Source organism: Lemur catta, chromosome 20, assembly GCF_020740605.2.
Source record: "Lemur catta isolate mLemCat1 chromosome 20, mLemCat1.pri, whole genome shotgun sequence".
NCBI lineage: Eukaryota > Metazoa > Chordata > Mammalia > Primates > Lemuridae > Lemur > Lemur catta.
The window spans coordinates 25121047-25140854 of record NC_059147.1 but is presented as its reverse complement, the minus strand read 5'-3'; the positions used below and the strand labels follow the sequence as shown (position 1 = coordinate 25140854).

The 19808-nt window shown below is 42.7% G+C and overlaps 1 protein-coding gene across 1 annotated transcript in view; it reads right to left on the bottom strand.

Moving 5' to 3' along the window:
* CDH11 (cadherin 11) overlaps nucleotides 1–19808 on the bottom strand; it is a 132945-nt gene that overhangs the window by 30276 nt on the left and 82861 nt on the right. The window contains exons 3-7 of the mRNA XM_045534041.1: nucleotides 13026–13425; nucleotides 9534–9828; nucleotides 6527–6646; nucleotides 4990–5157; nucleotides 1452–1639 (exon numbers count right to left, since the gene is read on the bottom strand). Coding sequence (XP_045389997.1) covers nucleotides 1452–1639; nucleotides 4990–5157; nucleotides 6527–6646; nucleotides 9534–9828; nucleotides 13026–13253 — 999 coding nt within the window. The 5' untranslated portion in view covers nucleotides 13254–13425. The remainder of the gene's footprint in view (nucleotides 1–1451; nucleotides 1640–4989; nucleotides 5158–6526; nucleotides 6647–9533; nucleotides 9829–13025; nucleotides 13426–19808) is intronic.

The following is a 19808-nucleotide window of genomic DNA, read 5'->3' as shown; positions in this document are numbered from 1 at the left end:
GCTGACAACTAGGTTTCCCTGGTCACAACATTCACCGTCACCAACGTAGACTTTTCCAAGTTCCACATCCTTCACCTCGACTTCCACATCCTTCATTTTCTCTATTCTTTTATGACAGAGGCACCCTCCCCATCTTCTCTTTGCTCTGTGCCCCATGATATTTTCCCCAAACTCAATCTACATTCAAATGTCCTGGAAGGTCAGCGTCCTGGAGCAGTCATTCCTTGCTTTCCCTACTGAAAGATTCCTTCCAGAACCAGCCTTTCCCAACCTGCCCTGTGTCTCCTCTCCAGCAACTGACCTCTTTATGGATTCTTCAAATTAATTTTTTTTTTAAATCACTGTTTCAGTCCAATCTTTTCCATCACACCAAGAAGCTTAATATTCACACTACAAAACCAAGTGGCACATGAACGCTTGATTAAAACCAAGGTAATACTGCCATCCAATTCAGATTTAATACTCCACACCTTTTAGTGATGGAGAAGTGTTGATTTCTCAGGTGGTAAACCTGGGGGGGAACATTTTAGAATGTACTGTAACTGTTTCTTCACTTGAAAATGACTCTTATCTGTCTCTCCTGTATAAACGCTTTCTGGTCTAGCTGTTTCCAAAATGTCCAGAGAGGGAAGTTGTTATAGAACACCTTAGGTCTCAATTCCACATCTGCAAATTGTGAGCTGGGGGGACTATGATTAGGTCAAACTATTTCATCTGTCTGAGCCCCAAACTCCTCCAAATTAAGCTGAGGTATCACTGGCCATGGAGATAATACTATCTACTTTACATGATTTTATTTGTGAAAAGTAAATGAAAGGATATTTGTAAGAGGCTCATGTTCTGTCTGGCCAATAGTCAGTATCGATTAAATGTAACAAGAGGAAACAATAAACTCCCCTTGATAATAAATTAATCCCAGGGACGTGTTTTTAATGACAGTCTATCCGACTACAGGGGAAGGCCCATTATTCTTGTTTCTCCTGGCTCAACTGTGAGAGGAGAAAATAGCAGGCGATCGGTTTAAGTTGCACAGAGGGGCCAGCAAAGCTATGAACCTTGGATGTTTGAAACAGGAAAAGTTCAGAACCACGTATTTAACACACTCAGCTTGGCAGAGCTGAGGGGGGAATTCCACGCATGCTCAGGGCTGCTTCTCCAGAATTTAGATTTTTCTAATTGCCCATTTCTGGGAGAAATGTACCAAAACATATAAGAACTAACCAGCAACCTCAGACAGGCATTGCCAGCCCCTTTTGTCAGCATCTTCTGCAGTAGCAGAAGGGAATGCAGTTCTGTTACCTCCCCAGAGCTCAGAGCACCACTACAAAGTCAGGGCAGCTCCCAGTTTCCCAAATTCTTACTTCTTAACCACCAACACCCTGTTCCTTGCAGTGCTGCCTGGGCAGAGCAGGTCACACCACGGACATACTCGCTTCCTCACTCTAACTCACCTTTTTGAGCTTCACCACGCCCTCCTGTGTTTCATAGTCCGTTGTGATCTCAAACAATTCCATCCCATCTCCATCCACGATATTGTAGGTGACTAAGCCATTTTCTCCAATGTCTGGGTCTTTAGCCTTCACTCTTCCTACTTCCTCCCCAGGGACAGCTGCTTCTGACACAGACATCTGGTACACGCCTAGAAGAAGACATCTATTTTTATTTTCCCTTTTATTTGGCAATTGTAAGACTACAGATTTCATTGAATCCCCATACATTTCTCAAAGGGTTTGAAATTGAATTTTCCACTGATTGAAAACATGAAAGAAGCGAATGGATGGGCGGAAGATCCCACATGGCCTGCTTGTCAAAAGAATGTGTTCCACAAAGAGTGGGGAGTAATATCGGGGTCCAGGGTGAGATGGTGGGGTCACCTGCCATGGGTGAGGGAGGAGAACAATCCTCTGTCACATCTCCCAGCAGGAAATGATGGAAACCACGCATGTCATAATTCAAGGAGCCAAGACTTCTTTTCATGTCGTCAGGATTGTCTATGAGTTAATTCCAGGGCTCGCTACATGCCCAGGAAAAAAACAAAACAAAACAAAAAAACAGTTCTTTGTTTAAAAGCCATCAACAACTCCATCTTCGTGTTAAAATCAGATGCAACCCTGTCTTTCAAGGTCCCACCCTGTCTAGTTAGACGCTCCTCTTTCTTCACTTCCTTCACCACGAGGTCAAGCACTACCTTCTCCAGGAGGCTTTCCCACGGCGCTGCCTTTCCATATGGATTCATTTAGTATTTAGTGGGAACCCGATACTGTGCATGCCAGGCACTCCCCTGGCCCCAGGAAACTGTTTTATTGAGTTGTTTTGTTTACTACTAAACAAAAGGGTCAAGATTCCTCCCTTAATGAAGCACAGTGAAGAGAAAAAATAAAAACAAACGTATTCACACTCTGATGTCATTGCGAAGAAGAATTAAGATAAAGTAGGGTAAGAGGTAGAGGGTCATGAGAGAGTGTGTGTGGTTGTGTGTGTAAGTGTATGATTGTGTGTGAGTGTCAGTGGCTGTGAGTGATTGTATGTGCATAAATATGCTGTGTAAGAGTGAGTGTATGAATGTGAGCTATGTATATATTTGCATGGCTTTGTGTATGTGTATGAGTGAATGTGTATGCTTGTGTTAAACACGTGTGGGTGAGAAGGAGAAACACAGAGAAACTGATTTGGAATAATGTGGTAGGAAGGAGAACACATTCTTTAGAAGAAGGAATCTAAAGGGACCAAACAAGAAAATTGTGTGAATATCTACAGGAATAAATTACAGGCCAAGGGAACAGCAAATGGTAAAATATAAAACCCCTGAGGTGGGAACATCCTGAATACATAGAGAACAGCAAGAGCACAAATGAGACTGGACCCTTCTGGAAGGAGATAAGGGCATGTAGGTAGGTTGAGGTGCAAGTGTGTAAAAAAGGGCATTGCAGGAGATGGAAAAGACTTCGAGTTTTGTTGAAACTTGGGGAAGCCACCAGAAGCTTGTCAGTAGGGAAGTGGGATTGGACATTATCCTATTTGTTTTTCATATTTAAAAAACGCCCTGCGTGAGAAAAAATATAGAGAAGCAAGGGTTGGAAACCTTGCCGCCATCACTCCCAAGCTTGGTCTTGGGCAAGTTACTTCCCCTCCTGATGCTTTAATTTCCGCTTGCGTAGATTTTATCAGTTCCGGTACTCTGTCCATATGCATCTATGTTATTTGGCTTTGGACCTATATTCCATTTAATCTTACCACGCCTTCCATATTAAAGGGCAGGAGGGCGGCGGGAGTCTCTCTCTGTATGTAATTACCAATTTCTACAAAGGTCTGAAAAACCTGTCCTGAGCCGATTTTGCCTAAATCTCATCAGGTTCATGGCTGTGAAGCTGGTAAAACTGGGATGGTAACAACATAACTTGACTATGGGCTTGTCCGTGACCAAGGGCACTGATGGCTGCCTGCTAATAATTCCGCTTGACCTTTTCCTTCCAGCCCACCAGGCAATGGTACGGCATGGATAACGGAGCATGCAGCTTCTAGGAGGCTGTCTGAGCCTTAAGCTTATTGAGGATGCTGAACTCGTGCCCGACCAGGCAAAGCAGTCTTTCCCTTGTGTTGACTGTTGTCTTTGGGTTCCTTTATATAACCACAGTGTCCTCCTGGGGACGTAAGTAGCTGTGTTCCTTGTTCTCTCATTTGCAGAAAATGCCATCTCTCTAGTAATAAACTCACAGGCTCTAATGAAAAAGATGCTTGCATGGTGAACCTTCCTTGTACTAGCACAGCACCGGCTTCCTCGTGACCGTACTATACCTTTGCATACACCTGTACATGCATAAGCAGATTTGTGTTCAAATGATGACTGTGCCACATTCCTCAGGCAACTTACTGTGCTTTTCATGGAAGCCAATTTTACCTGTAAAATGTAGGTTCTTGTACAGATTTACAATCGGAGTGACTATTCGTTAGATGATGGTAGTTGTTGTAACGATGATTATTCATAACAACCTTTAAAATCATTTTTCTTTTAATTCCCTCAGCAATTCGATACATTTTGTAGGACAGCCATAATCTCCCAGATGACAATGGCTAGCATTTGTTGACAACTTACGCCAGTTGCCATCATAAGAGTTTACACTAGCTCATTTAGTTGTATCAGGAATCTTATATTTAGAAACTGTGGACGATTGCAGTTTTCAAAAATGGCCAAAACAGTATCTCCCATCCCACATGCTTTTCCTCCAATATGACCTTGACAGTCCTTCCATTGAAAGGTGGAGTCTACATGAACTAAATTAAATTTGGGCGTAGCCTTATGACTGTCGTGGAAATGATCTGATGTGACTTCTGAAGCTAGTTCACAAAAGGCAATGCAGTTTCTGCCTGGAGTCCTTGGAGGTCACACTTTCAGCACCCAGCCATGGACAGGCCCATACTGGGGAGGAACCAGCAGTCAACATCAACCCAGCAGCCATGCGAGTAAACCATCCTGGAAGTGGATCCTCCAGCCCCAGGGGAGCTGTCCCCGGATGACGCTGTGGGGAACAGAGACAAGCTGTCTCCTCCAAGCCTTGCCCAAAGTGCAGACTCATGACACAAATACATGGTTATTTTTCCTTAACCACTAAGGTTTCCAGCAGTTTGTTACATAGCAATTGATAACTGATTCAAGTACTGTTCTATCTGGGTTAGAAATGAGGACACTGAGCTAGAGTACGGTTAACTAATTACTAGATACTATCCCGAGTACTTAGTGAAACATCTAGCAAAACAGACTTTTTGTTTCCAGGGTCATAGAACTTTTTATGTCATCCTTTTCTCCCATTAAGTCCACTTCACCTACTTTTTTTTCTGTTGGTTGTTGTTGTCTTGTTGTTTTTTGTATAAAGAGCCCCTGATTTTCAGGATTTTTCTTTCTAGAAGCTGAGTAAAGCAGGAATGGGTTAGAGAAGAGAGAGCGCTTTCTGTGGCACTACCGAAAAGTGAAAGCCAAGCCCACCTACTTACTCTGCGGAAACTTTGGTGGGTTGTCATTGACATCAGTCAGTGTGATGGTCACTTTGGTTGTCCCTGAGAGTCCGCCCATGTGGCCCCCCATGTCCTTGGCCTGGATCACCACGTGGTACTCCTCCTTGGCTTCCCTGTCCATGTTTGGCAGGGCTGTTCTGATGATACCTGCACAGGTGAGCAGAAAACAACACGGATATTCATTTGTAATAACATGATAACAACAAAAATGATCTAGGCACTGGGGAAATACAGATGAATTAAACAGCCCACACCCTCAACAAGAGTCATTTCAACATGATAATTATAACCAAAGGAAAACATTATTATTATGTCTTTTCAAGCAAATAAAAAAATACTATATAGCATTAATTTTTATTTGTTTCATATGTTTCATTGTATATGCAAGTAATAACCTCATTTTTCTCAGGTATAAAGATCCTAAAGATTGAAATATCGGAGTGGCCATTACATGGATACCCATGACTAAACCCATCAGAAACTTCCAGTAAGTCTATTCCCACCTGCAATTCATGGAAACATTTCTATGGTCCATATTAAAGTAGGAGGCATCTATTTCATCCAATCCATTAAAATGTTAATATTAATTTTTAAAAGAGTAAACCAAATGGGTTAAAAATATCCATGACACACAAGCACTTACTGTCCATGACCACCTACCACTGAAAACAAAGATAAATTAGTGATTGGATTCTACAGGGTCCCCGGGTACTGGCACATGATTTGTAGGCTCACTTAAATCTTTAGGGAACTTTTGGAAGCTTTTTCTCTCTGTGGATATGGTAACATGTGTAAGAGAAATATAAACAGAGCACTGTGGCAACCTTAGTCCTGATCACTGTTTTCCTCCACGATATGTGTGTTTTTCTGAGCAACACTCTCGAACTCATTTTCCTTATCTGTTAAATAATTTGGAACGTTAAGAGTCAAATTTGGTATAAAAATCAGTGACACATTCTGGTTTTGGTTTTGGTCCTTATATTAATATTTATTCACTTTTTTGGTTCGTCCTTTATTTTCTCTAAGGCATCTGCAGAGCCTGCTTTCATAGATGACAGTGTGGACCGGGGAGCCATGAGCACAGCAGAGACAGGAGAAGCGCTGCCTCCTGAACATACTTGAATATTGACACTCGCCCCTGACAGCCCACCTGCACAGTGGTCGTCAGAACAGGCCAAAGCCTCAAAAGAGCTGCCAGTTTTTATACCAGGACCTAAGTTCCACGGTCTCTTAATTTGATCCACAGTCTAAGAACCTTCTGCCATTAAAGTTGAATTTTAAGATTGTATCTGTTATTGTGACATTGTAAAATACGGGCAGAAACAATCACAAATGTTTCATCGAATGCTAACTATAGGGCAGGCACATGCCTATGTCTAACCCTCACACTAACTGGAATGTGGCCCTCTTTACTCCTTTTTATATTTGAAAAACCTGGGAATCAGAGGAGGTTAGTGAGCAGGCTTGGCCTCCTTATTCACGATGTGTCACAAATCACCAGGACATTCCACGGTACCTGTCTGAGCTTCCACCGAGAAGTAGGGTTGTCCTTCGAGGATGCTGTACACCAACTTGGCACTATTGCCATAGGTGGGGTCATCTGCATCGGAAGCTGTCACCTGGATTACTGACGTTCCTTAAAAGTGGAATAAATTAATTAGCAACATCCCCTCAGCTTTTCAAATTATATTCTTGTTTACAAAGTGTCATTTTAAAATTAAGCCCTGAAGAAGTCTCCACAATTATTCAACACGCTCTCACTTCCCTGGAGTTGAGATGCAAAACAATCTTCACTCTTCCTTTCTTTCCTTCCTTCCCTCCTTCCTTTCCTCTTTTCTTTTCAATTCCCATACTTTAAAAATAGACTTTCTATATTCATAGTACATCCTCCTATGCTTGGAGGTTAAAATAATAATGTGAACATTATTGCAAAAACATTTTAAAATCCAGGTAATTGAAATGTTCAGTATATCAAATAATTAAATAAAAATCTTCCCGAAGAGTATAATAAATAATAATTAATGATAAATTGCTTTTCATGAAAGGACAGAGTGCAATCTTCCATCTGTAACACAGCAATAAATACATCATTTTATTGTTGCTTTGCATGCAATAAAATTGCTGCTAATACTACATTTTAATTAATTTATGGCTATAAATATTGTGCAGAATGTTGTTCCCTACTGGCATGAAAATTGCATCTTCCCACCTCGAACGGGTCTGATAGTCATACAACAGATACCACCAGCAGACATCTGGTGAGACCTAAGGCGTGCATTCATGAGTCAGAATGAAGGGCAACCAGGGAATTGAAGAAAGATGGGGTTTTGTTTTTCCTAAAAACAACCACCTCTGTTCCTGGCTGGTCACAAGTGACAAGTATCCAGAGCATGGTGTATTGGGCTTCAGAGAGGGGAACGAGGAGGTAGAAGAGGAAAACCAGTAATTATCAAATGTGTCTGTGCCAGACATGGTTTGGGGCACATTTCGTGTATTCTGCCAGCATCCTTCTACAGGGTATTTTTTATAATGCATCCACTGTACTTGTGAGAAATCGAGTGTGAGAGGTACGGAGTCTTGCAAATGTATTTCACAAAGTTGGTTATTGCTGAAGTCAGGAGCCTAACCCTGATCCAGCAAGCAAGAAAACTCAAGCTCCTTCTGTGACATTTTCAGCAGAGGGGCAAGGTTCTAGGTGGGAGCAAGGGAGCCAGTTTATACAGCCTCTGGTCACCTCTTGATTTACAGCGCTGTCAGAGATTTCTGTGCGGTGTAAAAGCAAATCTCGCTTTTTTTTTCTAGTTACTCTTCTATAACTCATTATTTCATAGAAATAGTCTTCTTTGAGCTTTTCCCATGTGTCAGGCACTATTCTATAAGGAGAATATCATTGTGGCAAGTCTAGGGAAATTATTCAATTTTTATGCTTCATTTACTTACAGAACTCTGCTAAGTGCTTTTCAACTCTTTGTCTTTTACATCTATTTGATTTAACCCTCATCATAGGGTTAAATGAGGATAATCATACATTATCCTTATTTTTATAGATGAAAAAATGAAAACTTAAAAAGGAGTCAGAAGTCGTGGGTGTTTCCACGGCGGGTCAGGAGTGCAGCCAGGACTCATAGCACTGTCTGACAGCAAAGACTACACTCTCATATGCCGTAACAGGAGGGCTGGGTGTTACCCCTAAACATCCCTGAACCCCCAAAGGTGAGGACAATGAAAATTCCCCGGGATTACTCTTTTTGATGACTTACCTTTCCACCCCTTCCCCCCCACCTCAATTCCTGACACTGCTGTCTCTTATATATGGATTTATTTGATATCTGTTGTTTCTCATCAGAATCCACGTGTGAGTACCGAGAGAACTGAGGACTAGGCAGGGAAGAGGGAAGAGACAACAGTGGCAAATGCCTCTGCCTGGCTCTCATAAAGTATGAAAAGAGCTTGACTTTAGCTGGAGGAGGAGCAGTGCACTGTTTTCTGGCATAAAAGGCTCTATATTAGCACATCGGAAGGATCTTAGGGTTCTAGGGTCACATCTAACTTTCTTGAGTAGGTTGATTCCCAGACTCGGTGCTTGGTTTTCTCATCTGTAAAATAGGTGGTCTGTCTCTGACAATCTTTAAATTCATTTGAGCTCTAAATCTCTTCTACTCTGACTCATTTCCTGATCAGAACAGTTCTGCTCACCGTCTGAAAGACAAAACTTTCTTAATATGAGGAATGTTTCTCAAAAGACCACAACTACGTGTATTCTATAAAGCCAAATGAAAGTTTTTGCCAGGAGAAGGTGGCTAGCTGAAGAAATCCTTCAGAAAACTATCCTTTAGCAATGCAAGGTGTCTTGAAGCATGTTGAAAAGACAGACCTCCTTCTGAATTAATAGATGGTGACCTAATGTTGTGGTTAAGTGTGCATTCTGGGTCCACTTAACAGCTCAGATGACCCTGTGTAAATTAGTTAAACTGTTTCTGGCTTGGGTTTCCCATCTATAAAATATGACAAATTGGAACTACCTCACTGCAAAGATTAATTATTGCAAAAATTAAATAAAATAGTGCATGCAAGTCATTCATTACCATGATGCCTATATGCAAGAAATATTACTGCTGTTATTACTTACATCAATATGCCCTAGTGATTGGATGCATCATCCCTAATCCTACAAGACCAGAAATTGTTATTCCCATGTCACAGAGGAGAAAACCAAGGCTAAGAGATTAGATGTACCTGGCTCCCACTCACACAGCTGATAAGCATAAAGGCCAGGATTACCCAGATTGAATCATGTCCTTCCCATTCTTTCACTCATCCTCGTATTTTATACACTTAGATTTAAAAACCTCAAGTCCATTTTAAATATTTGAACTTCAGCTACACAAATTAATTTTTTTTTTTATTTAGCCATAGAAGAAACAGAATAAGCTCTACTTCCTGATTTGGGAATATGGGCACTAGCCCACCTGCCGCACAAAGGCCAGGCCTGGGAGATAGCAGGTCTCCCTCGGTGTACGCACCCACATTGGACCTCTCGGGCACGTTGGCATGATAGGTCTCATGCAGGAACTCCGGCGGGTTGTCATTAATGTCCTGGACCTTGACGATGAATTCCGACGGCGGCTCCAGTGGCCGATTGGTGTCCCTGTCCACTGCCTGAGCCATTAGCGTGTACTGGGCTCTTTCCTCTCGATCCAATGTCTTGGTGGCATGAATGTTCCCTGATTTGTCATCAATCACAAAAATGGTTCCAGCTCCTTCACCTGAGAGAATGTATTTAATGTTCCCATCACCAGAGTCAATATCCGAATGAAGCTAGGAAAAGAGAAACGGAGATTTGTGATTCCACGAGGGATGCAGTGGGGACACAGAGACTCACTTATAAGCTGACTGCAACAACACACTGCACACAAGCTCACACACACACACACATCCCGAGAGGGAGATCTTTGCACCCACATTTTACAAATAAAGAAATGGACTCTTAGAGAAGGTTGTTGACTTGGCCAAGGTCACACATCTGGGCAACATTGAAGGCAGAGTTCAAAAATATTTTTTTTAATTATAAGATGCATGCTCTCCCTCCACCTCTCTTCATATATGTGCACACATACAAAATATATGCACGTATACATATCTGTTAATAGCCTGAAAGAAATGTATGCATATTTTCTAAAAACATAAATAAGGATTTATGCAATAAGGAAGTCTCTCTCTCAGTTCTGACAACCATTCCTTCATTTTCTCTGCTCAGACTATGGCTGTTACCAGCTACTTCTGAACCCTCTAAGAGATATTCTCCTCCATGCACATGCAAGCATGTCTGTACGGATACATACACGCCCTCGTGTATTTTGACACAATGAAGTACCATAGTGTGAACATCATTCTTCACCTGGCCGTTTTCCTCTAACAATACATTCCGGGGGCCCTTCCTCATCCACTGTAAGAATGTTATCATCATTTCTTTGAGTAGTGGGGACACTTAGGCTGTTCCCAGGCTTTTTTTTTTTTTTTTTTGGCTGCAAATCATCCAATCGATCAGACCCTCACAGAAGATCTGCTGTGTGGCACATAGGGTATGAGGATGTGGGGACGTGGTCTGTCTGGAAGAAGCGTCTCTTCTAACCACAAAGGATGGGGGTGGGGTGGGATGGGTGGATGGCTATGCAATTCCTTAGGCCCCAGAAAGAGCCTTTAATATCCTTGAGTTTCTCCCCTCTTTGAAAAAGCCTAGAGATACGATGATACTCCCCTAAATCCACACTTGTCAGCCCCAAGAAATCATACAGGCCTCTTAACTACTAATCCTCTGCTTTGCTGCCCTGACTCTGCTCTGGGTTTCCTAACATGGAACTCCTAAAGACCACATCTGATTCTTCTGTAGCAATAAACTAACTCCTCACCCTCCCTTGTTGCTCAACCTCAGTTTCTGCAGATGTTCTCTTAATCTGAGTTCCCTGGTCCTCATCATGTTCTTTGTGGGAACAGGTAAGCATTACTTTCACTGTCCTCTTAGGCTCCAAGAGAAGCCAAGGGGAGAAAAAGCCCTTGGTTCTACCCACTCCATAAGAAAGCACACTGTAAACTAAAGAGCTGCATTCAAATGGCATTTAAAATAATAGCAACAATAATTATTATTAATGCCATTTAATATCAATAACATTAGCACTATTATTTATTACTAATGCCATTTTAATAATATTACTATTTTAATTTTCATTATTACTATGAAAGTAAGGCCTGGAGCGTTTACCCAGAGTCACAAAGCAAGGATGAAGGCAGTGCTTTTTAAAATTTTATACTGTTTCGATTTCCCAAAAGACATCTAATTGATTTGCAGTGATTCAATGAAACACCAGATATTTCAGCTCAGGGGATACCTGTAGGTACAAATCACAAAGACTATCTGTTTTTGGTCCACAGTGTTTCTTGGGGGGGGGGGGAGCAAATCTTCCTTCAGAATTTGTTATTCATGACAAGCTATGTTTTGCCCTGAAATTACAGCTCACACATTTCTTATGAATAAGGCAGTTTTTGAGTGAAATATGAAGCTATTTGATGGTCTACAATGGATGAACAGAATTGCCCCAATCTTCATACAAATTTCCTCAAAGAAGGCAAGGCCTCTGCCCCGATCCCATCCCCAGGGAGGCTTGTGTGTGTTTGTCTGTTTTCCCAGCTTCCATACCCGGCAAAAGTTAGCATCTCAGACTTGTGAATTAGGACCAATAAATAAATAAATACATGAAATGCTTACTTTAATGGGAATGTCCAGACATTGAAAGTTTCTGGGGACCTTCATAGATTACATGTCAATTTGGCAAGTTTTTGGGAAATTAAACAGATCTATTTCATCATCAGCTAAATAACTGAAAATTTTACAAAACATATTCTTCATTATTTTTTCTATTGGGCTTTCGGGCTTCAAAGTTGGATATAAATTCCCTTTTTTTCTAACAAAGATGATCTACACGATAGACAAGGATATTTATCAGGTTCCACACACACACAAGAAAAAAAAAAAAAAACAGAACAGTTTCAGAAATGATTCAGTGCTATCAAGGGACCTAGTTGCTGCGGCATGCACAGCCAATTCCTAACTCCAAAGACGGATGGCTTCCTTCTCTGCATCGTACAGCACGACACAGACTCTGTTTCCTAAAAGAAATCTGAAAGTCCACGGTTTGCCAAGTTTCACTTCTTTAGGGCATCTTAAAGCACTCAACCTTAAATGTCATCCAATCAAAAGTTGTTAGGGAAAAAGACATCTACTCTATTCCCCTATTTATGGGGAACTATCTCGGCATGATCAGTTTTTCAAAAATACGTTGTCCTCCCTTGCTACACTTGCACGTTTCTGGAGGAGATACACAGAGCATGCAGAACCTGGGACCTAAAGCCATCGCACTGCGTTTTCCCATCCCCAAGGCAACGGGGATAGAACCACACCCATCCTTATGACAGGCATCCATCCGTCTCTTCTAAGCCCAGCTTAGCACCAGGACCAGGGGACACAAGGTTGATGCTGTCCCTGACGCAAAGTAGCTTGGGGTCTAGTGAGGGAGACAGATGAATAAATGGACACATACAATACAAAAAGGAAAGATAGGATAAAAGAGTCTAGGGGGTTATGAGGACACAAAGGAGAGGCACCGAAGTTGGGGTCAGGGTGTGGTCAGGGAAATACCTCTAGCTGGAGAATAGCTAAATAAATTATGGTTATGTCCATTCAATATGCTATTCAGCAGCCATTAAAAATTGAGTTTTTATGCTATAGCATTAAGTGGAAAACAGAAGAAACATTCTCAACATCGGTAAGTCTATGAATTGGGAAAAAAAATTGGAAGGATATATATACAATGACTTTGGGATTTTACTGGATGGTCAGATCATTGGAGTTTTCTCACTTAGATTGCTTTTTTTTTTTGGGGGGGGGGGGATGCGGGGTCCATACACTGCTATTCCAATGGTAGGGACAGACACTCAGTCCTGAACAGTCGCAGCCTTACCCTGCCCACGAGCACGGGGTCAGGCCCGGTGTACTCCTCTATCACGAAGAACTGGTTCCAGACCCAGCCCCGCTTGGAGCGCTGCAGCACCTGCCCCTCCTTGCCCTTCTCGTGGTGCCCGTGGAAGGAGGGCCGCAGGTGGCTCCGCCGCTCCGTGGCGAAGGCCTGGCTGTGGCACAGCATGCCCAGGCACACCAGGGCGGCTTGTAAACAGTAGTTCTCCTTCATTTTTGGTTACGTGGTAGGCACAGGAGAATGCGGCTGTCACCCCTTCCACCAACCCTGCGGTGGTCTTCCCGAGGGCGGCCTCCCGGACGCGTCACGCAGACCTCTCCTGGGACAGAATGTCTCCGCGCGCTGAGCTCATCACGTCAGAGCTGCCCACTTCCCCAGTCGGCTTCTGCAAGCAGAGAGAGAGGTTAGGCTGGCTGTGAGCTCCGTCCCCACGTCATGTCCCTTCTGCTCTGCAAAGCTTCAGGTCTGAGTGTCCGCTGTACCACCTGGCAGCTAGGGGCTCTGGGGACAGGAACTGACATCTTTGAGCTCAGTTTGCTCATTGACAAAATGGGGTAAGAGATGTATACAAGGTTGTCACAAGGATTTAGTGAGTAATGCATGTAAGTCTCTTAGCACAATGCCTGGTACGTAGGAAGCACTCTATATTTATCTGTTATTATAATTGATCAAAACTGGGTTTGGATACATTTTGTAATAGAAAAACTTAGGTCATTACGGGAGATCAGAAGAGGAACACATAAGCCACGCGGGGGATGACAGAGGGCAGGGCAGTTCAGAGAGAAGACGGATGTCTTGACTCCATCCTGAAGTGAGGTTGCTGTAAGAAGAAGGGAGAGGACGGGATTCCATGCATAAGGAACCAAGTGTCCCAAAGCCCAGAGGTGGTCAAAAGCACAGTGTGACCCAAGACCTCCACATGACTGTAACAAAGGAAGGAGGAAGGCAGGCAATGGACCCTGCTGGAGGAGGGAGCCACAGGCAGATCCCAAGAAACTACTGACGGCCACTGAAACATTTACAGGAGAAATAACAGGTCAAGTTCTCTTGGGTGACTCAGTTAAGGCCAGCTCATCAATTCAAGGAGAAAGATTTGCTGTTGTCTGGTCAGAGATCCACCCAAGAAGCCAAAGATCCTACTTTAGCCTGGCACTGTCACGAAGGATCCTTTATGAGCACTCTCTAACCCGGAGAAGCAAAATAAAATTCAAAAGCCTGCCCTATCAACTGGCCCGAAGGTCTTGCTTCCAGGACCCATCTGTGACTCAGCTACTCCGCAAGTATAAGGATGAGCTACTACCACTTCCTGCCTTTCCCCACTCCGTACACCCCTGTCCTCTCTCCAGTACTCTAGTTCTTGTCTCCTGTCCTTAACTCTTGCCTCAGGTTCTACTCTTCTTCATTGGACTTAGTCTTTCCAGCACTGTGGACTTCATTCTTCCCGAAGGAACTTCCCTTGCTTGCTCTCCTCACCTTGAACCCACATTGTTTCCTGGAGAACCATCTTCTCCCTCTGGAGCGCCACCTAGACCCCAGTTGGAGTCCTGCCTCCCAGAAACAGATGACCTCATCATCACCACAGCATCATCCCACCACCAGTGTGACGGGATCTCAGAAAGTTGTGCAGGAAGATGGCACGTCCATACGGAGGATGGCATTCTGTTTCAGCACCAGGGGCTAAATGAACGTGGAAAACTTACTGAGCATTGGAGGCATAACTGTCATCACCTAATTCATTGCTACCTGGTTTGCATGAAGTGGTGCAAGGAAGAGGGGAGCAGCAAGGAGGGAACATAGATCTTGGCATCATGGAAGGTACCCGGACTTGGAGATCAGATAGACGTGGATCAGAATACCCCTCCCATATCTTACAGTCTGGGTGACCTTGGGCATCTTGATCAGTCACTCTGAGCCTCCGTGGTCTCATGTGAACAATGAGGATGACCACAGCTGTTGCACCCATATAGGGCTGAACACAGAGTGGGAAAGTGCCTGAGCATCGGGTTTCTTCCTCTATCCCAGGGCTCCCACAATCTATGCCTACAGGTCTCACGCAGCCAAAGAAGGTGTTCTTGCCTTTCCAATGGAAATGCCTAGAAGAGGGTGACAAGGTGCTTTCTTCAAGAGAGAAACTGAGGAACAAGAGTTACTTGGGATACCATAGCCATCTGGCCTTAGCAGTCTGGAAAATAAAATAATTGGTAGAATCTTAATTTGTTGGTACAGATCTCTTCCGTTCTGATGGGCTTTGACTGTGCCAACCAAAGCCTTTCTGTTTCCTTTGTAATATGGCAAAATGGTATCTGGGGAGGTCACGGATGTGCAGTTAATTCCTGGTGTCCGCCACTGTCCTCAATAACACTTTGAGATGGTATTATGTTAGTCTCTTTTCAAGGAAAAGGCAGTTTAAACCTTTAGTACTGGTTGCAGACAGACACTTCGGGATATGTAAAAAGCAATGTGGAAGAGAGAGAAAAAGATTAAAAAGGCAGTGTCATCGTTTAACAGCTTCACCCTCAGACTGGGGCACTTTAATAATACATCAAATGCTGCTTCTAGCAAGTGAAACTGACTATGAGGAAAGAGCAGAGAGGGCCCCAGGAGGGGTTAGATCCTGCAATGAGGCAATATGAAGCAATGGGAAGATTTCTGGGCTCCAGAATTGATCAAGAAATCTACCACTAACTTATCATTGGACCTCATCGGTTCTCTTCTTGGAGGGTCTGTCTCACTGTCTATAAAATGAAGCCCTTGGGTGAAATTGTCTACAAGGGGCTTCTGGCTTTATATTTATGGTTAGGTTTTGGTAAGGGATTAGGGGCATTGCTTCTGATTCACACACTGTCTCCTAACTAGATTGGAAACTGATTAATGGGAGTGATTATATCTTATTCATAATTATATGTCTGGCACCTGAGGTGAAAGCAGACCATCAGCAAAATTTGAATGTATGATTTGAACCACAACCTGCAAACTTGACATTGCCTCTGTAGAAACTCAAGAAAAAGAAAGAGAAATGAAAGAGCATATGGTGTGGCAAGATCCCTGCCCATCTTGCACCATGCCAAGTATTAAGCCTTTACTCATACGGTGATAAATTATTCTTGCATATAAACTGTGAAGTGTATTGGAAGAAAGAGCTTAATTAAAGTTGATATTTCTGCACCTCTTTTTTCTGGCTGCCATTTTTTCTGTAAAGCACAATTATTTCTGACACTAGAAGTGTTGAAACTAGATGACAACTTTTTTGGCCTTTATAAAAAAAATTCAAGCTTAATACTAATGAATTTAAGTTTCCACATGATCAATAAATAGTAAGCTTCACTCTTTGTTACAAAGATGAGATTATTAATTTTCTTCTGTTAGAAAGAATAGCAAAACAAACTTGCCTTTAAGAGAAATGACTCATTATTTTTACAACCAATTATTTTAAACAAATGTCAACTTTACTTACAAAAAACAGGCAAGCAAAGAAAGAAATTATACTTTAACTCCATTCCACACCCCTGCTTTTTGACTTTTGGTTGTTTTTATCTTTTTATACTATCTAGCTCTTAATAAGTTGTTATAGTTTTATTTTGATAAGTTTGCCTTTAAGTCTTCCTACTCAAGATATAAGTGGTTTATACACTGCAATCACAGCAGTAGAGTGTTGTGTATTTGTGTACTTGACGGTTACCCATGAATTTTATACCTTCAGGTGATTTCCGGTTGTTCATTAATGTCCTTTTCTTTTCAGACTGAAGAACACTGCTTAGCATTTCTTGTAGGAAAGGTCTGGTGTTGAAGAAATTCCTTGGTTTTATTTCTCCTTCATGTTTGAAGGGTATTTTTGCTGGATATAATATTCTAGGGTTAGGCTTTTTTCCTTCAGCACTTTGAATATGTCATGCCATTCTCTCCTGGCCTGTAAGGTTTCCACTGAGAAGTCTGCTGCCAAACCCATTGGATCTCCTTTGTATGTTATTACTTTCTTTTTCTTTCTTCTTGCTTCCCTTAGGTCCTTTTCTTTATCTGTGACCTTTGGGAGCTTGACTATTAAATGCCTTGAAGTAGTCTTGTTTGGGTTAAATCTGCTTGGTGTTCTATGACCTTCTTGTACCTGAACATCAATATCTTTTTCTAGGTTTGGAAAGTTCTGTTATTATTTCTTTGAATAAACTTTCTACCCCAATCTCTCTCTCTCTCTCTCTCTCTCTACCTCCTCTTTAAGGCCATTAACTCTTAGATTTGCCCTTTTGAAGCTATTTTCTAGATATTGTAGGCATGCTTCATTCTTTTTCATTTATTTTTCTTTTTTCTGTTCTGTGTATTTTCAAATAGCCTGTCTTCAAGCTCACTAATTCTTTCTTCTGCTTGATCAATTCTACTGTTGAGAGACTCTGATGCATTTTTTAATGTGTCAATTGAATTTTTCAGCTCCAGAATTTCTGCCTTTTTCTTATCATTTTAAATCTCTTTGTTAAATTTCTCTGGTAGGCTTCTAAATTCCTTCTCTGTGTTGTCTAGAAGTTCATTGAGCTTCTTCAGAACAGCTATTTTGAATTTTCTTGTCTGAAAGGTCACCTATCTCTGTCACTCCAGGATTGGCCACTGGCACCTTATTTAGTTCTTTTGGTAAGGTCATGTGTTCTTGGATATTACTGATGCTTGTGGGTGTTCACTAATGTCTGGGCATTGATCAGTTAGGTATTTATTCTAATATTTGCGGTCCGGGCTTGTTTAGACCTATCCTTCTTGAGAAGGCTTTTCAGATACTCAAAGGGAATTGAGTATCATGATCTAAGTCTTTGGTCACTGCAGCTGTATCAACACTGGGGTTGCACCAAACCCAGTAATGCTGCGACTCTTGCAGACTCCTGGTGGTACTGCCTTGGTGGACTTGTGTAAGATGTGGGAGAATTCCCTGAATTACCAAGCAAAATCTCTCACTCTGTTCCCTCACTTTCTGTGGTGGGCTGCGGGAGTTGGAGGATGAGTGATATGGGTACTGCCTTGTGGCTACTGCAGCTAGAACTATGCCAGGTCACACCTGAAGCCAGCCCAGTCTCACCCAAAGCCCATGGGGACTGTTGCCTGGCTACCTTTGATGTTTATTCAAAACTCAAGGCCTCTTTAGTCAGTAGGTGGTGAATCCTGCCAGGACTGGGTCCTTCCCTTCAGGGCAGCATGTTTCTTGCCCAGGGTGGGTCCAGAAATGCCATCCAGGGACCAAGGCCTGGACTCAGGGGCTTCGGGAGTCTACTTGGTACTTTATTTTACTGTGCCTGAGCTGGTAGCCAAGTTGCAAAACCTCCTCTGAACTCTTCCCTTTCCTTTCCCCAAGTGGAAGAAGACTCCCTGAGCCACACTGCCTGGAGTTGGTGGGGGAGGGTGGTACAGGCACTGCCTTGGACACAGCCAGTGTGTCTCACTGGGTCACATGCACCCCAAGTCACTGGCTCTAAGCCAACACAACCATAAGACTTGCCCAAGGACTGCAGTCTTTGTGGCCTGAGAGCTTTACAAATTTATTTCAGGCCCCAAGCCTCTTTTTGTCAGCCAGTGGTGAGGCTTGCTGGAACTCAGGTTTCTACCATGGGGGCAGAGGATTTCCCTCCGGCCGGGTTGTTCTAAATACTCCCGCCATGGGCTCTGGCAGAATGTTGCCCTGTGTTGTGCTCCCCTGTGCCTGATGGCACTGAGTTCCAATGCAAAGCCCCACAATCACTTCACTCTCCCTCCCCCAGGGCCCAGAGATTCAGTCTCCACCCAGCCCTGCCAGGGGATGGGAGAAGGGTGGTGTAGGCAACGCAAGACTGTCTTTTCTGCCCTCTTCAGCTCCTCTTTCCTTGATACAGTGTTAAAACCAGGTACTGTGATCATTTACCTGATTTTTGATTTTTCTGAAGGTGCTTTCTTGTATGGATAGTTGTTTAATTTGGTGTCTTGAGAAGGAACGATGGCTGGAGGAGGTTTCTATTCGGCCATCTTGCTCCATCCACCCTATTTTAAGTGCTTATATGAGTATAGGTAACATTTGGTTAATCTTTCCTTTTTATTTTTAAACTCCTGTTTCAAAATTTCTAAATGTGTAGGTTAAAAAAGATGTATTCAGAGATTTTTATTTTTTTTTAAGAAATGCTTCTTGTAGTATCTAGAGAACTGATTGATGTATTCGGTGGTAGAGACTTTGCAGGAACCTCACACGAAAATTAATAGGAGGCCGCCCTCCTAAGAAGACCTTGACGTTGGTAATAATTAGGGAAATATATCAATGTTCTAATTGGTTTTAATAAAGAATCCCAAAGGCAGTTCTTGAACAATCCTTCCATTAAAGCGCTTTTTAGGAGTATGCCAGGATGCCTAAGCATTGGGGTTCCACTAAAACATACAGGAGGACTTTATTTTATGATGGGAGCATATTGCTTGGAGGGAAAAATAAATGTTGTTGAAAGTCACAGGAGTAATAACATGACAGGAAAATGGATTTGCAAAGCCACCAGCTCTAAGGGGAAGGCTCACCCCTCTGTCCTGAGAGCCGATAACCTGTCATAAGCTACCAAGCCTTGAGCACAAAACCCTCTTGCTGTGCCTGCTTTTGTCTCCGTAAAAGAAAATGACATATACGGGTGTTTAAGTATATTTGGACTCCTGCTGGAAATTGTTATCGGGCAGAGAAAGAAAGACGAAAACGCTTAGCAGAAAGCAGGCGGATTTCGTTTTTCAGCTCTCTCCTCCCCACAGAGCTAGAAGGATCAGACGGGCTGACCTGTTCTTTTCATTTCC